Consider the following 19,183-nt stretch of genomic DNA (forward strand, 5'->3'; position numbering starts at 1 on the left):
TCTCATAGGGAGACGGAAATGATGACTTAATCTCACTTGGACAAGGGATTAGATCGTCATTTCTGACCCCCCATGAGAGAAAATGGACAACTATTCCAAGCAACCGGAGAGGATAATGATCCGGATCTAGGGTAAGATTTTAGGGGAAAAGTGGCATGATGCATGAACCCTTATTTTAGTGAGTTGTTCCATTACCCGAGGGAATATAGTGGTATTTTCGCAATAAACGGTAAAAACCTGGTTTATTTCAGGTACAATTCCGAATTGTTTCCAAGTGTTTTTTTTTTTTTTGGGTTCTCGGCTTCAGTCATCAGACAACAACAGGCGTTTTAAGCTTTTATTATTATTTGGACTATTTTTCTTTCTTTTTCCTCCATTGGATCGACCAGTTAAAGAGCTATCTCTCTCTGTCTTGTTTATTCAGGAACTCTGCAGCTGATCCTTCAATAACCTTTTCCTAGATTTTCTCTGATTGTTTTCTCCGGTTTAATCTCCGATTTTCTCTCTTCGACAAGAAATCTCGGGCTCAACGAGCCCAAAATCATCGAAAACAGTGAAGTTTGGGTGTTCATTTGAACGATTCTCTTGGAAGACCTAGAGGTACATTTCTAGTGTTGTTCTTAGTGTTGTTCTTCTTCTCACTGAAACTTAATAAGATTTCAGCGGTTCTTCAGTACAACGTCGAGCTGAGACGATTAAGCTTTAATGAAGGATTTTGGGGTTTTAGGCAGTTTTTCTAGTGTTGAAGCACTTGTGAAAGCATAGATGTAGTTATTGGAGTGAAAATTGGATGGATCACGATGGATGGTTCGACCTCCAGCTATAATTTTGGGTCTAGTTTGGCGATTTTGGTTTTGTATGTGAAATTTGGGTGGATTTTAGAGTTCTTGAATGAACGAATGAATGAAAGGATTTTATTTTGAGAATGGATGACGCAATGAAGCATCCAGAGTGTCAGACTGTGTATGAAAAAGTTGTTTCTTGATGTCTGGAACTGAAAGTATGACAACGGATCTTAATAGGTCAGGCTCTGGGGAAAGAGACGTTGAGCAGGTAATCGTTCATCCTTTTAGCTTTCCTTCAGAATTTGTTGATTTTGTTTGTCTTGTTTGACACTTAAGACCAGGTCCGGTACGATTCAAAAGCTTTGACTACAATATTTTTGCTTATAGTATGCAAGAAGAGTTGCGAGCTTTCTGTTTGTTCTATGAAATGATACATTTTCTCTCTTGTTACTCCTGTTAATTTTTGTAATGTGAAGCAGTTAAGAATGCAAGGAAGGAAGCTTATGTTTGCCCAAGGTATTGTAGTGATATGTCTGAATTTGGATGGTCAAACTTGTAAGAGTAGCTGGATGTGTTATTTGTTATGGATGTGTTAATTGTTAAGTTGGTCAACTGAAAAGCAAATTAAAACCTTTTTCCCCAGCTGACATTTCACTTTCACTACATAGTAATGTATCCTCACAATCAGCTGACTGAGTGATAGCAGGATGCTATCTCTCTCTCTTGATACTTTTCAATTGGCATTTGAATGTAGGGGAAATGGTAACAAAAGTAGCTTTAGAACTATACAGGATAGTTGTGCAAAAGGACTATGTAGCTTAGGAATTATGAATTCTCCAAAATGCTACTAATTGAATTCTTAAATCAATACTAGAGGTGCAATTGTGCTGTGATCTTGTTCATAAACGCCTAAATTTTGTTCTGAAGTTTTTCTGTTATGGTTATTCTGTTCTCTATGTTTTTAGTAGCAATGAAAGGGAAACATTGGATCCAAGGGAAAGATGACCAAGCATGAACAGTCGCATATCAAATAGTGATGAAAGTTAGCAAAATTAATCAATTTGATCTTTTTGTAAATTGAAGAGCTATGAAATAAAATCTTTTGTTTTCACCCAGTTTTCATGATCTTAGGTTGTCCATTTCCCCCCCCCCCCCCCAATAAATGAGGCATGGTTGTGTTATATTTATTGAAAGAAGGCTGATGCCTCAACCATATAATTATATGATCTTTAAGTGATATCAAGTGGTTCCAATCCGGATTGAATGGAATTGATTGGAATCGGCCAATTCCAATACAACGATCTGAAAATCTGGATCGATTAAAGAATGGTGAATTAAATAATAAAAAAATTAAGAATCGTCTCTCCTCCGATCTCTCTGACCATTCCTCCTTCTCCAGCTCTGTTTTGATTACTCTGATGCAATCCACATATGAGAACAAAGAAGATGGTGACCTAAACCAGTAGCAATGCTCCTAACCACACACTGAGAAACACTACAACAAATCTCCCACTGTTAAAATGACACTGCTGTTGCCATCAGCCGTCTCATCCACCACTAGCTCTCCTTTTCCCTTTTGGTCTCTGCAACTCCTCTGTCAGATTTCTATAGTCACCATGTGGAGAGGTATGTCAATGAAATCAACATTGAGTCTTGATCCAATGATGATGGCAACACTGCTTGAACTTGGACCAATAGTCCTTATGGAACAGTCAGAAGAGACACAATAGTAAGAAGTTCCGTGGTGAGTCGGAGCGATAGAGGCTCAGCCAGGCTGCCGGTTGGTGAAGCTATTGGTGTCCAACAACGGTAAGAAGTTCCATGGTGTACGACAATGAACATGGGGCAAAAGGGTGGCCAAGATTCAAGATCATGCGGGATGTGTATGGCTATGGTCTAGCACTTACGACGCCATTGAGGAAGCAGCAAGGTTTACGACAATGCATCAATTCGGTTATAAGGCCCCAAGACCAACTTTGCCACCACCACAGCACCGCTGGATGTCCCTGCTTTCTCTCTCCTTCCCTCCCCCTCCTCCAATTCTCTTATGATTATTCCAATGCACTCTGCATGTGAGAGAGAAGTGTTTGTGTGTGTGTTATTGTTGTAGAGGAATCGGTCCGATCGCCTTATCCGGATGGCTCGATCCAAAAGATGCCCGAGTGAAATGCTAGGAATCGGGTTCGGTTGACGCCAATTCGAATCTGGCCATTCGAGCATCAATGGAAGCAGAAAAATGAGATTTTGATAGCCGGGTAGGCTCGCTCTCTTTGTTAAAGTAGCAGAGGAATTGGTCGGATAGGCCGATCCAGATCTTTCCTGACTGGATTGCCCGATCCAAAAGAGGCCTGGCAGAAATGCTAGGAATCAGGCAGGTCACCATTCTGGTTTGAATTGAGCAACTCACCCGATCAGTTTTTTATTCCAATTCCCAAAACAATGGTCAACATGCTAGCTTATTATTTGAAAATAAGATCCCTAGAGTAGAGCTCTACTCAATCAAGCCTTATACCAAGTACTTTTTCTTTGTGGGTGATAAATAGAATATTTTATTAAAAGAGAAGCAAGGAACTATAAGAATGTAAGGAACAACAATAAGGAGTCCAGAGGTCAAGAAACTAAGAAGTTCCTCGTAATATGATTATTTCTTGAATTAAAGTGTTGCTTGGAAATCCCCACTTTAGCTAGCATACCAACTGCTTGGGATTGGTTACTGTACATTGTTTTGCAACATTTGAGGCCATATCTGCTGCTTACCTGTATAACTCTATCTTTGTGACTTTGTTACCACTTCAACCGGAGTCATGTCACCTACCCCTCCTCTTAATAACACCTCTAGCACCACTATCTTTTCTTCTTACTAGTGCATTTATTGGTTTTTGGGAACATGGCTGAACCATCTAAATTTATTTTTCTCATCTTGTCACCTGCTGAGTTCCCATTAAATGCTTTCACTTCTGAATTTACCTTCCTAGTTTTGGCACTTATCCATCTAAATATCCTCATCTCAGCTGCAAAGTGTTTTATTTTTTACTTTCAACCAGATAAAGCACTGGTGATCTTTAAGTGGTATTGATTTCGCCATGGTGTAGTAATTTTGGTTTTGTATTATAAGTCTATTAAACTCATGTTTAGCAGTTTACGCCTTCTTCATTTTGTTGTGTAGGTTTACGAAGAAATTGAATTCGATGATAAAACTCCCTTACAGATTAAGAAAAGAAAAGCATTAGTTTAGTATGAATTGCACACTACGATACAATAGAAAGTCAGAAAAACGAATGTGACTCAAATAATAATTTATTCTTTTAAAGGGCATTATCTAAATAAATTCTTACAAAATGGGAAACAGTTGTTTGTGTTTGTGCTCCTATTCCATTCATCCCCCCTAATTATATGAATCTAGAATCGAAGTATTTTTCTTTGACTTTGTTCTTAACATTTTATTTGTACTTTTAATGCTATTTCTTATCATCATTGATTGTCTTCTTCTTCTTCTTATCAATGCAGCTACATTGACTGCTATATTTGCTTTAACTCATTTCTCTGTTTGATTTCCATCAGGCTATTACTGCTCTTAAGAAAGGAGCATACTTGCTCAAGTATGGACGTAGAGGGAAACCCAAGTTCTGTCCCTTCAGGCTGGCAAATGTAAGCTTTATTTACTGTCTCATCTACTGTTCTTGTTTATCTGTACTGTAATTTGATTTTTGCCTTAATGCAGCCTTTTCTTTTTCTGATTGAAGACACAAACCCTAGTTTGAAAAGGATGGAAAAAGACATTATATCATATCATATCATTATCCAGTTTTATCAATTTTGTATTGTGGAAGAGGATATTGTTGAACCATGTCTTAATTTTGAAGCAATACATTTTAATGAATAAACATGCAATAAGATCATAAAAAAACTACAACGTTGATGATACTTGCTTGCACATACACAGACAAATTTCAAAGATTTATTTTTTGGATTTGAATTTCTTATTATGCTGGGACTTTGAGCTTATAAATCCTCTGCAGTTATGTCCGAAATATGTCCTTCAAACCTGATTTCACATGTTTGGATGTGCTGTCATCTACTGACATACTGAAATTTTAAGTTATGTACAGAATAGAACAACACAATTACCGCTGTGTTATATATTCATGCCCACAATGTCACTCTGTTTTAGATGGATTGCACGTACTTCTAATTATGATTAATATGTCTAAGATCTGTGTTTCACTTTTGAATTTTTCGAGCAATATATCCTCCTAGGCTTGGAAGAATGTGTCCCTGTAGGAGTTTCAAATTGGTGTGGTTTTGCTAATGTTGCTTGGTGGCTTGGGTATGGTTTTGTTACAGTAACATGTTCTGGGCTCTCTCTCTCTCTCTCTCTTTCTGATATTGCACAATTCCTTGGTTTAAGTAATGCAATCCAATTGTTCTACTCATTGGTTAGTTCAGACTCTCATGAAAACTAAAATAATGGTACAAAATACAGTAAATATGAAGGGTTCTAGGTACCACTTCTTAGTTTATTCTTCCTGTAGAACAATGCTTAATTCGTATGGAATGCGCTCCTAAACTGCTCATTTATTGATTCTATTGCCAAGTGATATTTATGAAGTGTTTCTCTTTTTTGTGCTATTCCTTTCAGGATGAATCTGTTTTAATTTGGTTCTCTGGGAAGGAGGAGAAGCACCTTAAACTAAGCCACGTGTCCAGAATTATACCCGGCCAGCGCACTGTAAGCATGTCATCTTTATATCTACAGTCTTTTGCATACTTACATATTGTACTTTTGGCATCGAGAGATCATATGTGTAGCAAGGTTTTGCCACTGGTTTCGCCAAGCCACAAAACCAAGATCTCGGCGAGTTTTTTTTTTCCTGAACTCGATGGTAGGTTTCGGTGGCCATATGGCCAAGATAGGGGCTGAAACTTGACGTTCCCCCTATTTTAGGCCTTCTAAACACAGTGGAACCCGTAGTTTTTACAAATTCAAACCCAAAATGTTACTTTGACTACGGACCCTAAGTTGGTAGTCTACAAGTTTAGATCATGTTTCTATAAAGAATATAGTTTTTGAGATGAATAGTTACCTTAGGTTCTTGAGATGCAACTTGGAGGAGATTAGCAGCTTCAATCTTTAATGAATCAAGCTTTGATGAGGTGTTGGAGGTGTGATTTGCCAAAAGAAATGAAAAAAATGACCCAAAGATGGAGTTTCCCCTTCACAGAGGTGAGACAGGCGAGAGCGAGTCGAGATCTTGTCGAGTTATGGTGTATTATGAACTTTCTGGTTCTACTGAGTTGAACTGAAACGAGAAATAGCTCGAGATCTTGGCGAGATAATGACATATTTGTGTATTGCATGGCGTTTCGTCTCGAGATCTTACGAGATCGAGTTAAAAGCGAGATCTCGGCGAGATCTTGCCGAGATCTTGAACTATGATATGTAGCATTCATCAATTTTTGCAGCAGATAAAGGACATGTTGGAGGTCTTTAGTTTTTCTTTTGTATTTTGCTAAATCATTAGCAGGACTAAGCTAACTTCTTTATTAATTATTGGGAAAAGGTTTTGTACAACACCAGCTCAAAATGAAATTGCACACCCCCTCACATATCACTGTTCATGTGAGGAGGTGATATGCTCCTTTTGTCAGATTCCAAGAGTGTGCATTTATTCACCCAAAACTGCACTCAGGCAGTGCAAGGAACCTTCTCCCTTAATTATTTTAATGTTATTTATTTCTTTTAATTTTTTTAGGTCCACATTGTTGAAATAATTGAGTTTAGAAATCCCTTTGCCATATTTTAATACAATTGTCTTTTTGAATTATTTTATCAAGGCATAAAATGTTTTCGCACGGCCAACATAGGAAGGCCTTCCTTGATGGACCACCTTATTATGCCACGTGGAATGATGATGTGGAAATTCTGACTGTTGGATATAGAGCACATGATCAGGATTAGCAACATGTCAAATTTCAGAGCCTAATTCCATCTTATATCCCCCTGTTTTAGCATGCATTCCCATGTATGTTCCACACACGTCTACAGTGCTCCGACAACTGCTGTGTAGTCTCCCATAGTCCTAGTTTTTCAAATCTTTGTTTTGCCACTTGGCAAACTATGTTTGGGCTGAAATCTGATGTGTAAGCAGGGGACTTTGGAGTCTACCTGATGTAGGTTGATGGAGGAAGAAGTGAAGAACCAGCAACAACAGCCAATCCTGAACCTTGTTGAGCCAGCCCATCCTTTGCCCCCATATGGGCCAGCAATGGACTATCATGGCCAACATTAAAAGTCCTTGTGGCTTGAGTCTTAGGCCCAACTAATGGGCCAGGTTTGGGCCCGTTAAAGGACCCCTTTAAGTGATTTGAGTGGGAGACTTTAAGTGGATCTTATTTTTTGTGTGTTTCTATTTTTGTAAGTAGCTAGCTACAAGGTAGATTTTATTTAGCATTCAGATCCTATTTTGATGTAACTATGTAAGTAGAAGTTAGGGAATATGCTAGGCTAGTTTCTATTTCTATTGAATTGCTATCTTGTGGGAGATCCCCTCTCCATGCAAGGGGGGGGGGTTGTTGTTTGAAGCTATTAATAAAAATAGGGGCTGTACTACAGTCCCCATGATTTGATATTGAAGAAAGAGAAGCTTGTTGCTGTGTGAGACAGTTATGGTGAGAGGCCTTGGTCATGTCCCCCTTCTTCTTCCCCCTTTCTATCTATAGTTTCTATTTTCTTAAACCTGCAACTAATGATCTGTTGAGAGGTACCGAGACCCCTTTTTATCTCGGCTATGATTGGTGTTTCAACTTGTTAAAGATACACACGTGGGGTGGTAGTCTTAGCTGAATAATTGGGTCTTATTTCTCTTGGTTACTCTTTCCTATTATAGTTATGTTTCAGTTTCCTATTGTAACTAGGTTCTAGGCTTAGCTAGGTAAGAGGTGTTGGAGTGAGTCATATTCCCTTTGTAACACAACTTTCAACCCTTCAAGGCTGCTCCATCGATTCTCCCAGAGGCTAGGTTTAAAAGATTCATCAAGCAGCCCTGCGGCACCCTGGTTTGGAGTCTCTGGCAGGATTCTTCAGGGCCTGCAACTCCAAATCTGGCCATCAACTTCAGGCCATATTTTGTTGTTATATTACCCTTCCTGTACCCTCCATTTGGTGCTGGTTTCAGCCCCATCCCTTGGCTGAATAGTGCTGTGACTTTAAGTTTCTAATTCTGGTCAAGAGCCCATCCAGCCCATCAGTTGTGGCTGATCTTTTGAAGTGTTAAAGAGTACCCTAGACTCTTCCTTCGACAGTAGTTTGGGTTTATTGTTGGTTCCCTCAGCTGGTTACTAAGTCTGCGAGTTGCTGAACTGTGATATTAGGTTGATGGATGAGTTTTGTATATGATGGATTGAAAAGGAGTACTGCTTACATTCATAGTTTCATGTTGTTTTGGTGGTCGGAGGATGATTTAAAGCACTGTTTCTAATTTGGTGTTGAATCTATCATTTGAGATTCAACCATTGGATCGTTAAACTGTTTTGGGGCATTAAAGTACTACTAGTTGTGTATAATATGATATGATTTTGGGGTTAATAGGAGTTCTAATTTGGGGGTTAATAGTGTGTTAGCTTGCTGATTTTGAGCCGTACAATTCTACCGTACTTGATTCCACCACTACCTGTCTTCCACCTTACTTGATTCCACCACTACCTATCCATAAAAGTTGGGCCCCAAACTGAGCTGACACGTGGCAGGTATTTGGGGCAACCTAGGCTGGCCTTCCTATGTGGGCCGTGCGTGATCCACATATTCTTAATCGACCACATGGGAACAATAATTAGATTTTTTTGTTGGGGTGGGGGGGGGTACTTGGATCAACTGGTAGATGGTTTGCTATTTTTCTGCAAGATCCAGAACAAGTAAGATGGACCATTAAGCAACATAACTCAACTCAACTCGATTCAACTAAGCCTTGCCCTGACTTATTAGGTTTGGTCACTTGAATCCTGTTTATCCGTTCTTGTCTTTCAGTCTACCCCTTGTTCTTCTAGCTCCCCTAATCTCTACTGTATAACTCCTTTTAGCTGGGCATTTTGTTGTACATGCCCAAATCACCTCAAGGTACTTTCTTCCAACTTACACCTACCAGTATGCAACATAAGTCTTCATTATATCACTTTCACCTTTTCCTCTTTGGGTTAAGACATTATGTCATATTCCTTGCATTATCAAAAGAAACAAATTTTTTTTCAGTTATTTATTTTAAAAATACAGTATAAGTTTGTGAATAATACAGAAGTATTTTAGAATGGATGAATTTTTCCGAATCTTTGAAATTCACCATAAGGTATGTATTTTTCAATAATGCAGTTTGCATATGTATTATTCGTGAATAATATGTAAATTTGTTAACTATGGGCTGGAGATTAAAGTTGAGTCCTTTAGTTGGTGACCTGTGTGGGGTCAGCCATTGTGTTCTGGGGAAACTTTTCACTGTTGGCATCTGAAGATCTCTGCTGAGTTATATGAGATCCATCCTGTTTTCTTAGATATTTGATGGGTACACATGCTCTATTTTTGTATTTGGGGAATATTTCCATAGATGTGTCTATTTACTTTTTACCAATTTAATTTGAAAGCCTTATGGGTGTCAAATCTTCTCTCTTTCTGCTCTGTTGTTAGAGACTAACTTTAATATCAAGGAAAGACTATAATTCTTTTGCTTTACGAATGTGCTCCTGTCAACTATTATAGAATTGTGAGGCTTTAAGGGTCATCATTACCTTAAAGTTGCGTCTTCACTATTGTTTGCAAAGACTCCTACTTTGCATGAGTTGTGATGCTGGTTCTTCTCCATAAGCATTATTACAGTCCCTCTGTTTAATCTATGAGCTTCTTTGCCACATTTTTTTTTCATATAATTTTTATCCTAAAAAGTATGTATCACTGTTAGCTTTGTGTGCTTACCTGTTGTTAAATACTCTTCGTTTTTAGATACAACTTCTCTAATGACCATACACAACTGTGTTTCTCCAGGCAATTTTTCAGAGGTATCCTCGGCCTGAGAAAGAATACCAGTCATTTTCTCTTATATATAGTGATAGGTCACTGGATCTGGTTCGTATTTTTTTGCTGAGACTTGTCCTTTTCTATTTTGCATTGGATTTTCTGATTCAGCTGATTGGTGGAGTTTCTCTGATATGCCTTTTCATTAGTGTGATTTAGAACAGTTTCCAGCTTTCATGAAGATTGAAGATTTTTCTTAATATGATGGTCTTTCTCTTTACCAGATCTGCAAAGATAAAGATGAAGCTGAGGCTTGGTTTATTGGTCTAAAAGCATTAATTTCACGTAATCATCACCGTAAGTGGAGAACGGAATCCAGAAGTGATGGAATTTCATCTGAAGCAAACAGTCCCCGAACGTACACCCGAAGAAGTTCACCTCTGAGCTCTCCATTTGGCAGCGGTGATAGTTTCCAAAAGGTGTGCATTGCTAGTAATGTTCCTTATTCCCTTACTTGCTATTAACCACCTCAAATATGAGAAATATTCCTTCCCTTGATTCAGGATGGTGGAGATCCTCTTCGTCTTCATAGTCCATATGAGAGTCCCCCGAAAAATGGTTTAGATAAACCATTTTCTGATGTGGTATTATATGCTGTACCTCCTAAGGTTTTCTTCCCCTCGGATTCAGCTAGTGGCTCAATGCATTCTATATCATCAGGAGGCTCAGAGAGCATGAATGGACACATGAAAGGGATGGGAATGGATGCCTTTAGGGTAAGTCTATCAAGTGCAGTTAGCTCGTCAAGTCAAGGTTCTGGCCATGTTGATGGGGATGCTTTAGGGGATGTTTTTATTTGGGGGGAAGGCACTGGAGACTGTGTTCTGGGTGGGGGTGCTCATAGAGCTGGAAGTTCTACCGGTCTTAAATTGGATTCGTTGGTGCCTAAAGCCTTGGAATCTGCTGTAGTACTTGATATTCAGAACATAGCCTGCGGTGGGCGACATTCTGCTTTAGTTACTAAACAAGGGGAGATTTTCTCTTGGGGGGAGGAGTCAGGTGGCAGGCTTGGTCATGGTGTAGATTCTGATGTTTCACACCCCAAGTTAATTGATGTCCTTAGCAATACAAATATTGAGCTTGTAGCATGTGGGGAGTACCACACATGTGCTGTGACACTCTCTGGAGATCTGTACACATGGGGAGATGGTACTTACAACTTTGGGCTCCTTGGACATGGAAATGAAGTGAGTCACTGGGTCCCAAAAAAGGTCAATGGGCCTTTGGAGGGTATACATGTTTCATCCATCTGCTGTGGACCTTGGCATACTGCTGTTGTAACCTCTTCTGGGCAGTTGTTTACTTTCGGTGATGGAACTTTTGGAGTTCTGGGTCACGGAGACAAGAAAAGTGTGTTAATTCCCAGGGAAGTGGAATCTCTCAAGGGATTGCGCACTGTGCGAGCAGCTTGTGGTGTTTGGCACACTGCTGCAGTTATAGAGGTTATGGTTGGGACTTCAAGTTCCAGCAACTGTTCCTCAGGAAAGCTGTTTACATGGGGTGATGGAGATAAAGGTCGACTTGGGCATGGTGATAAGGAATCAAAACTTGTGCCTACATGTGTTGCAGCTCTGGTTGAACCCAATTTCTGTCAAGTTGCCTGTGGGCACAGCCTGACAGTCGCACTTACAACCTCTGGCCATGTCTATACAACGGGCAGTCCTGTCTATGGTCAACTAGGAAATCCTCAAGCTGATGGGAAGCTTCCTACCCGTGTTGAAGGTAAAATTTTGAAGAATTTTGTGGAGGAAATAGCTTGTGGTGCTTATCATGTTGCTGTCTTAACTTCCAGAACTGAAGTTTACACTTGGGGCAAGGGAGCAAATGGTAGATTGGGTCATGGAGATACCGATGATAGGAATTCCCCATCATTAGTTGAAGCTTTGAAAGACAAACAAGTCAAAAGTATTGCTTGTGGTACTAATTTTACTGCAGCTATCTGTCTTCATAAATGGGTATCTGGTGTTGATCAATCAATGTGTTCTGGTTGTCGCGTCCCATTTAATTTCAAAAGAAAGCGTCATAATTGCTATAATTGTGGGCTTGTTTTCTGTCACTCATGTAGCAGTAAAAAGTCTCTTAAAGCTTCTATGGCACCAAATCCAAACAAACCTTATCGTGTCTGTGATAACTGCTTTAGTAAGCTGACAAAAGCCATTGAGACTGACGCTTCATCTCACCACTCTATCAATAGAAGAGGAAGCATGAACCAGGAGCTTAATGAGTTGGTTGAAAAAGATTATAAGTTGGATTCAAGATCTCATGCACAGCTGGCTAGATTTTCATCAATGGAATCCTTCAAGCAAGTAGATAGGTCTTCCAAGAGAAATAAGAAACTAGAATTTAATAGTAGCCGTGTGTCACCTATTCCAAATGTAGGATCTCAATGGGGAGCACTAAATATTTCTAAATCTTTCAATCCAGTCTTTGGATCATCGAAAAAGTTCTTCTCAGCTTCTGTTCCTGGATCAAGAATTGTTTCCCGAGCAACATCTCCGATATCAAGACGGCCAAGCCCACCTCGTTCTACAACACCAACCCCAACACTGGCTGGACTCGCATCACCAAAAGTTGTGGTTGATGATTCTAAAAGGACAAATGATGGCCTGAGCCAAGAAGTTCTTCAACTAAGAGCACAGGTTTAGATTTTATCTCTTTTGTTAACAACCTGTTTTGTAACTGCATCCATTTTGTTTGACCATTACATAGCTTTCTTTACTTCCTGAGTTGATCCAATATGTCAAAAGCCTTGTTAAGCAGTGGAAACAGTTGATTTGCCTTTCTGCTTGATGACAGAAAAATATTATTAATAGCATCTTGTATGCAACATATTAAAATGTGTATATTCCTTGAACTTATTCTTAAATATGTCAATGCCTGATGAAAAAGATGGAAATGGTATTATTCTTTTTTTTTTGTTTTTTGGGTGAATGGAAAAATGTAATAAAGAAAGAAGGAAAATACAAAACAGCAGCCAAGCTGGCTAGCCAAGGGGCGGACCTCGATCAACAGAAACAAAAAATCTTCAAAAGACAGGGAGAAACATCTAAAAGAAAGGAGGATACATAAAAATACTTGGGGGAGGGGGGGGGAGGGGAGAAACAGCCATAAGGATGATACCTCAAAAGCCAGGGGGAGAAATAAGAAGGAGATCCCAAGAAGAGGCAAGATGCCTGTTTCTTATAGTGTCGGGGCTCACAGAACGAATGGGCAGAATTCTGTTTCTGATCTCAAATGTGATGGCTTCCCAGATCTGATCAATAGAATGCATCGAGGAGGACTATCTTCTTTTATTTCTTTCCCACAAACATCATGAATCACAACACTAAAAGCCAATTTACCAATGGTGTCACAAGATGATTTGCCAATGAAGTTTTATTCTTTATTGTTTGCCATACTCTATTGATTAAGCTGCATAGTTGTATAGTTGTATGTTTCCTGTTTAGTTAATCTAGGCTTTCAGCATCTATATTGCAAGATTGATGCCCCTCAAACTAAGAGAAAGATATAATGCAAACTTTTCTATATTCATCTTTCTCCAGCTCTCTGGTGTAGATAATAGTATATGGACCATGCTTATATTGTTTTTAGTCTCCTAATTCTACCTCATAGTGTGACATGTTACTTGCTACTTGTACTGTTGCCAGAGCTGTCAGTCTTAACAGCACAACTAACAGGCGACTCAGTGCTTTTGTTCTGTGTCATTTATGCAAGAGGAGCATGACGGACGCTGTTGACAGAATGACATACTGATTTACTAGCAACTTGTTTCAATCTTATTTGAGTTATGCATATACTGTCTAAAATGCACATTATGAAGACTGGAAAGATGGAATGCAACAGAATAGAAAAAAGAAGTTTTATACCAATATTAAACAGTAGTTTATACATAACACACAATCATTTTCATTTAATTTGTGAATTGTATTCACCTCATGGGCCAGAAGCTTGTTTTTCTGTTTGTTGCTTAGCATGCTTGCCCTCCATGGGAAAAATAAGTTTCTGCAAGTTCAATCATAGAGTTGCTATTATTTGCTTTGACTTCTTGGTTTTTTTTTTTATAGCCCCCTATGTTTTAGAAAATAAAGGGTTCAAAATTGCTTCATCTTTTTTACGTCATTTGTGTGTAAATGGCTTCCTATGGTTGTGTTATATTGATTCTTTGGAAGTGATAAAGTCCAGATTATTGTCTAAACCCAATTTCTTGTTCCCAAGGCTGGGTTGGTAAAAATACTCTCAAATATATAGTAACTGTAGTAGTGTGGTCGCATTTATAACCAAAAAAAGGAATTGTAGTTTGTTAATCAAACAGAAAGAACTCCTTCTTGCTTTATTGATTTAATTGGGGGGGGGGGGGGAAGGGTTTGAAGGGTTGGAAGACTTGCTGCTGTGGTGATTTGTTTGGGAATTCTGTCTGACTAACTTTATTTGTAGGTGGAAAATCTCACTCGTAAAGCCCAACTTCAGGAAGTTGAGCTGGAAAGAACAGCGAAGCAGCTGAAAGAAGCCATTGCAATAGCAGGGGAAGAGACTGCAAAATGCAAAGCGGCAAAGGAAGTGATTAAATCACTGACTGCCCAAGTAAGATATGTTTACTTTCATAATTCTACATGAAGGATAAATTTTACTTTGAAGTTAAAGAAAACTGGTCAGCATTGTAGTTCAATCGTCATTGTTAATTGTTACATTGGATTTTAGTTGATGCAATGCTTTGGATTTTTATTACAATTACATCTTAGTAGTTCAAAAGCTTTCTGGAGCCAAAAAAAAATTTAGTATGATAACTCCAAGTTTTGAGAACTGGTTGGGCGAAAGTTCTCTATGCTTCAAAGTTCTAGCAGCCTTTGGTTTTCTCTTTATATTATTCCTTTTTAACCGAACTTCTACAATTATTAGTTTCTGGATAATAGGGAAACTGCCGAGGTGGGGGATACTACAATATAGAAAGGACAAGCTGAAATAGTCTTAAAATGTGAAGGAACCAGATTTCCGTTTGTCCCTATGGATGCAGGGATATGCATATCAGCAGTAGAATCAGATCCATTGCCTTTTTTTGAATTCTTGATGGACTAGAATGGTAAGAAGAGATACGTGTGATAAGAAGAGCTGAGGAATCTACCATGTCAAAAATCTGTTGGTTTCTTAGGCTCTGTTTGGATGGAAGTGAAGAGAAGGGATGAATTAAAACAAAAATAAATCAGAATTCTAATCATTGTCAACAATGATTGTCTAGTAAATGAAACTTTCTAAATCTAGTTATCAAAATTTGCTTCGCATTTCAATTAAATTAGTTGGATTTTAATACAAAATTAAAGAATTCACTTGAAAATTTTAATTACCATAGTTGTTAAAATTTGTTATGCAATCATGATTACAGTAGTTTCCAATTTTTCATTTTTAAATTAATTTTCCTCCCTCCATTTCCCTTCACTTGCAAGTAGACAGAGCTAAGCAAGAGCTTTGCTTCTTCATTGCCTCAAGTGCCTTCAAAGAGCAGAGTTGGGATTCTTTTATTAGGGTTACCATAGGGGCATATAGGACAGTTACACGCAAGGTTCTAGGTTTTGTGTTTTGACCCGGGCTGAAACCAAAATCTGGGATTTTTCTGGGCCAAAATCGAAACATAGGTTTCAAGCAGCCCAGAAATGGTTTTTTGACCTTTTTTTTATGCTGCCTATTTTTACCATTTTACACCTATTCCATGAATTAGTTTCACCAAAAACAAACACAAAATGGTACTTGTGGTTTGGACCCAAGTTTGCTAGTGTATGCTAAATGCTATTGTACACTAGCCCTATTATAAACACTAATTACATATAATTTAGCTACTGGAAATATAAATATGCAATTAAAACAATCAAGACATACATTAGGTTAGGGAAATACAAGTATGCAACACTCACCACTCAATACCACATGGAGTTTTTTGACGGGTCTAATCCACGAGCTGTGTATGACTGATGATTGTGTTGACGCTCGTCCGAATGTAGCACATATGTATCTCATGACATATTTTGTGCCCAATTTTTCTGATAGTCCCACTTATAAGCCTCATCATCAACATATCGGAGGTATCCCAACCTAGGGAATGGCTCACTGAGACTGGAACTGGGTGGAGCCGACACAAATGGTTGGGCCGGATGTGAGAAGATGCTGTTGAGTGTCGAAGAAAGATGACTCAGCACCTGAGCCAGCCCCATACTCGGTGATGGAGAATGGAGTCAATTAATTTTGAAAAATCTGATAATTTACAAAAAGAAAATTGACTCAGCCAAGTGGTAGATCGGCTGACAGTGTCTAACATATAGAAGTCCATCCATCACATATTAACCCTATTTTTTTTTCAAAAAAATTATTGCAGGAAAATCTTATTTTTAAATCAGAAAATTCAATAAATAACTTAACAACCTCAAAAATAATCTGACTCAGTGAAGTCGTAGATTAGGCTATTCTATCTTATATAAAAATTGAAACGAAATTATTATTTCTATGTACTAATTCTTCCAAAAATTAGATTTAGGTGAAAAAACCATTACTTTCAAGCTCCAATCATGCCAATCCAAGCTGTAGACGGGGAGTCCGGCTCACCTCCTTGTACGAGGTCGCTCCTTGGGAGCTGGCCTCTATCCACTGGACCCACTTGATGGCAGTGGATTCCATCTGAGTGGAGGTTGGCTCCCGAGGAGTGACCTCGTACAAGGAGTTGAACTAAACTCGTAGACGGGTTGAATAAGTAGAAGAATGCAAGAAAATGGCAAGAAATCAAGTGATTTGGCGAAGTCCCAAAGAGCAGTGTCGAAACCTATGAAACAAGGAGGTCTTGGTTGAAACCTGTCGAAACAGGATTGAAACTTGAACCAAACCAGTATCGACCCTTGGTTTTGTTTCGGTTAGTGTCAAAACCTCAAGTTTGGACCGAAACTTAAAAACCATGGTTATACGACCAGTAATGCATGGAGTTGATTGTTGGGCAGTGAAGAAACAACATATAAACAAACTTAGTGCAACTGAAATGAGGATGTCGAGATGGATGAGTGGTAAAATTAGAAAAGATATAAAATAAGTAAACTTAAAGCTAATTAGGAGTAGCTCCGATACGTGATAAGTTGAGAGAGAGTTATTTGATGTGGTATGGACATTGTGCACCGGAGACCTTTGAATGCTCTAGTAAGGAGTGATGTGATTCAAATTGGAGGAACTAAAGAAGTCAAGGGTATGCCTAAAATAACTCTAGGAGAAGTGGTATGGTTTTGAATAGAGTTGATTGGTGAAAGAGGACCCCTATAGCCAAGCCCAATTACTGTAGGGCATATAGGATAGGAAGGATTTATGACTAAATGAAACCATTTAAAAAAGGCAATCAAAACCAAATTTTGTAACTCATGCCACCACTTCACAAAGGGGCTAGAGGTTTTCATCTCTGGCCTAGATGCAGTAAAGTATGTATATCTTGCATTGTTTCTGACTTCCTGTGCCCAGGAAAACTTTGCATTTAACTACTTGATGAAGCCATGTTATAATATGATAATGTTCCACATACGAAGCAAGAATCTTGATGATGAGGAGAACATTGCATGCTAAATTTTTTTTGGTTGCAGATTAATGATTTTATACTGACTGCTAGTTGTGGACTTATTTTCCTTTTAATTTTCAATAGTTGAAGGATATGGCTGAAAGGTTACCTTTAGGAGCAGTGCGCAACAGCAAACCACCTTCCTTTTGTTCCAGTCCTGCTTCAGTTGATGTTTCTGCTGCATCAATTGACCGACTGAGCAGTCCTGCAACTTCCCATGAACCAGAAACTAATGGAGCAAACAACATAGTGCTTTCCAATGGATCAGGCACCACCAGTAACCGTAATTCCAGTCACAGCAGACTGGTCCATTCTGAAGCAACAACAAGGAATGGGAACAGAACAGAAGCTGAACCTAATCACGAGGCTGAATGGGTTGAGCAAGATGAGCCTGGTGTATATATTACACTTACATCCTTACCCGGTGGTGTCAAAGATCTAAAGAGAGTCCGCTTCAGGTATGTGATAGCTCTATGGTCCATTGTCCTTCCTATTCTGTAAATTTTTAGGTCTGTTCTCCCCCCCCCCCTCTCTCCTGAAGTTTATTTCCTGATGCAAAACAAAGACTTTTTTTTTTCTGTTTGAAGCAAATTAGCACTTTTGTACCTTAATACCTAAAATATCTGAATGCAGTCGGAAGCGGTTTAGTGAGAAACAAGCAGAACAATGGTGGGCAGAGAACCGGGAAAGGGTTTATAAGCAGTACAATGTGGTGGACAAATCTAACGTCAGTGTTGGGAGTGAGGACTTAGCTCATTGACACAAACAATCGATAAACCAAATGGGTATTCAGACTTTGGCTTCAATCATCTGCAAGCTCATATTGATCGATTAGATGTTACATTTCATCTTATTAGTGATTCAAAAAAGCAATGGTGGCATAACAGATGGGTAGAAGATTAGAGAGGGTTGTTTGTGTTTGTTTTTTTCTCTAATTTTTTTTTTTTTGGGTGACCCAAAATGTGCCTGTGTGGATAGTGGAGAGGGTTGAGGTTAACAAATGTAAATTCTTAGTAGGTTGCTGGCTTTTATACCAAGCAGCTTAGCTACCTTGTAAATTCATAAGTAAATGCATCTTCAAAGTTTCTTTGCCATTAACAAGATTTGCTGTTTGCACTTTGTTGAGTGGGTCTTCATTTCAAATCTACTAGGTTTTGATTTAGGATCGAATAATGAACATACCACAATGGATCCTTCAAGTTGAAAATATTCTTATATATTTTTGGTGAAGGGGAATTTTATTGAGGAGAGGCATGAGGAGCACGAGGCTTCCTAATGACAACAATCGTAAAGCCAAGGACTGGAAATTGGCCACTCTGTCTTACATGCCAAGGAGAGGGCCTTACCGAACTAGGGAGTGAGCAATGTCATTCATATCCTTAGGAATGTAGGAGAAATTGCATGATTCAAACGAAGACGACAGCAGTCTAATATCAGAAACAACTCCCAAGATCAGACTAGGAGTGGGGGCTGGTCAGTTGAGTGGGGGCTGGTCAGTTGAGTTTAACAAGATCCTAACAAGGGACTCGCGATCCAATTCAACGACCAGGTTAGGAATCCCTCTGTCCAGCGCCTACAAAGACGTATTTTTATCCTCTCCTGTTACAGTGCCGTAATGCATCGTGCTGCGCTGTAGATGCCATGTGGCATAGCGGGCCCCACATGGTGCACATGGCCTCTTCATCCACTGTACGATGTGTTACAGCACCGTGCTGTAACAGGAGAGGATAATGATTCCTACACAGACCCGCTCTGACAGTGAATGCT

The 19,183-nt window shown here is 39.0% G+C and overlaps 1 protein-coding gene across 4 annotated transcripts; it reads left to right on the top strand.

Moving 5' to 3' along the window:
- Positions 1–350: 350 nt before the first annotated feature.
- LOC122667677 (PH, RCC1 and FYVE domains-containing protein 1-like) lies at positions 351–18,534 on the top strand. 4 transcript variants are annotated; one of them, XR_006333834.1, is made up of 10 exons: positions 352–1,053; positions 4,347–4,433; positions 5,425–5,514; positions 9,814–9,894; positions 10,068–10,262; positions 10,347–12,482; positions 14,278–14,424; positions 17,501–17,874; positions 18,050–18,253; positions 18,284–18,534. XR_006333834.1 is itself a non-coding variant. In XM_043864049.1 (10 exons), the coding sequence occupies exons 2-10, from the start codon at positions 985–987 to the stop codon at positions 18,174–18,176; spliced, it is 3,306 nt and encodes a 1,101-aa protein (XP_043719984.1). In that variant the 5' UTR covers positions 352–564; positions 664–984; the 3' UTR covers positions 18,177–18,534. The 4 variants fall into 4 exon arrangements, 3 of the variants coding, with proteins under 3 accessions (XP_043719985.1, XP_043719984.1, XP_043719983.1); XM_043864049.1 differs by having other exon boundaries at positions 352–564; positions 664–1,053; positions 18,050–18,534; XM_043864050.1 differs by having other exon boundaries at positions 351–1,053; positions 18,079–18,534.
- Positions 18,535–19,183: the final 649 nt, after the last annotated feature.

The sequence above is a fragment of the Telopea speciosissima genome, chromosome 7 (assembly GCF_018873765.1).
Source record: "Telopea speciosissima isolate NSW1024214 ecotype Mountain lineage chromosome 7, Tspe_v1, whole genome shotgun sequence".
NCBI classification, from domain to species: domain Eukaryota; kingdom Viridiplantae; phylum Streptophyta; class Magnoliopsida; order Proteales; family Proteaceae; genus Telopea; species Telopea speciosissima.

Coding starts and splice junctions, on each gene's coding strand:
- LOC122667677 (XM_043864048.1), top strand. CDS start 985: ATGTCTGGAACTGAAAGTATGACAACGGATCTTAATAGGTCAGGCTCT. Junction 5,515..9,813: donor TTATACCCGGCCAGCGCACT/GTAAGCATGTCA, acceptor GTGTTTCTCCAG/GCAATTTTTCAGAGGTATCC. Junction 17,875..18,049: donor CTAAAGAGAGTCCGCTTCAG/GTATGTGATAGC, acceptor ATCTGAATGCAG/TCGGAAGCGGTTTAGTGAGA.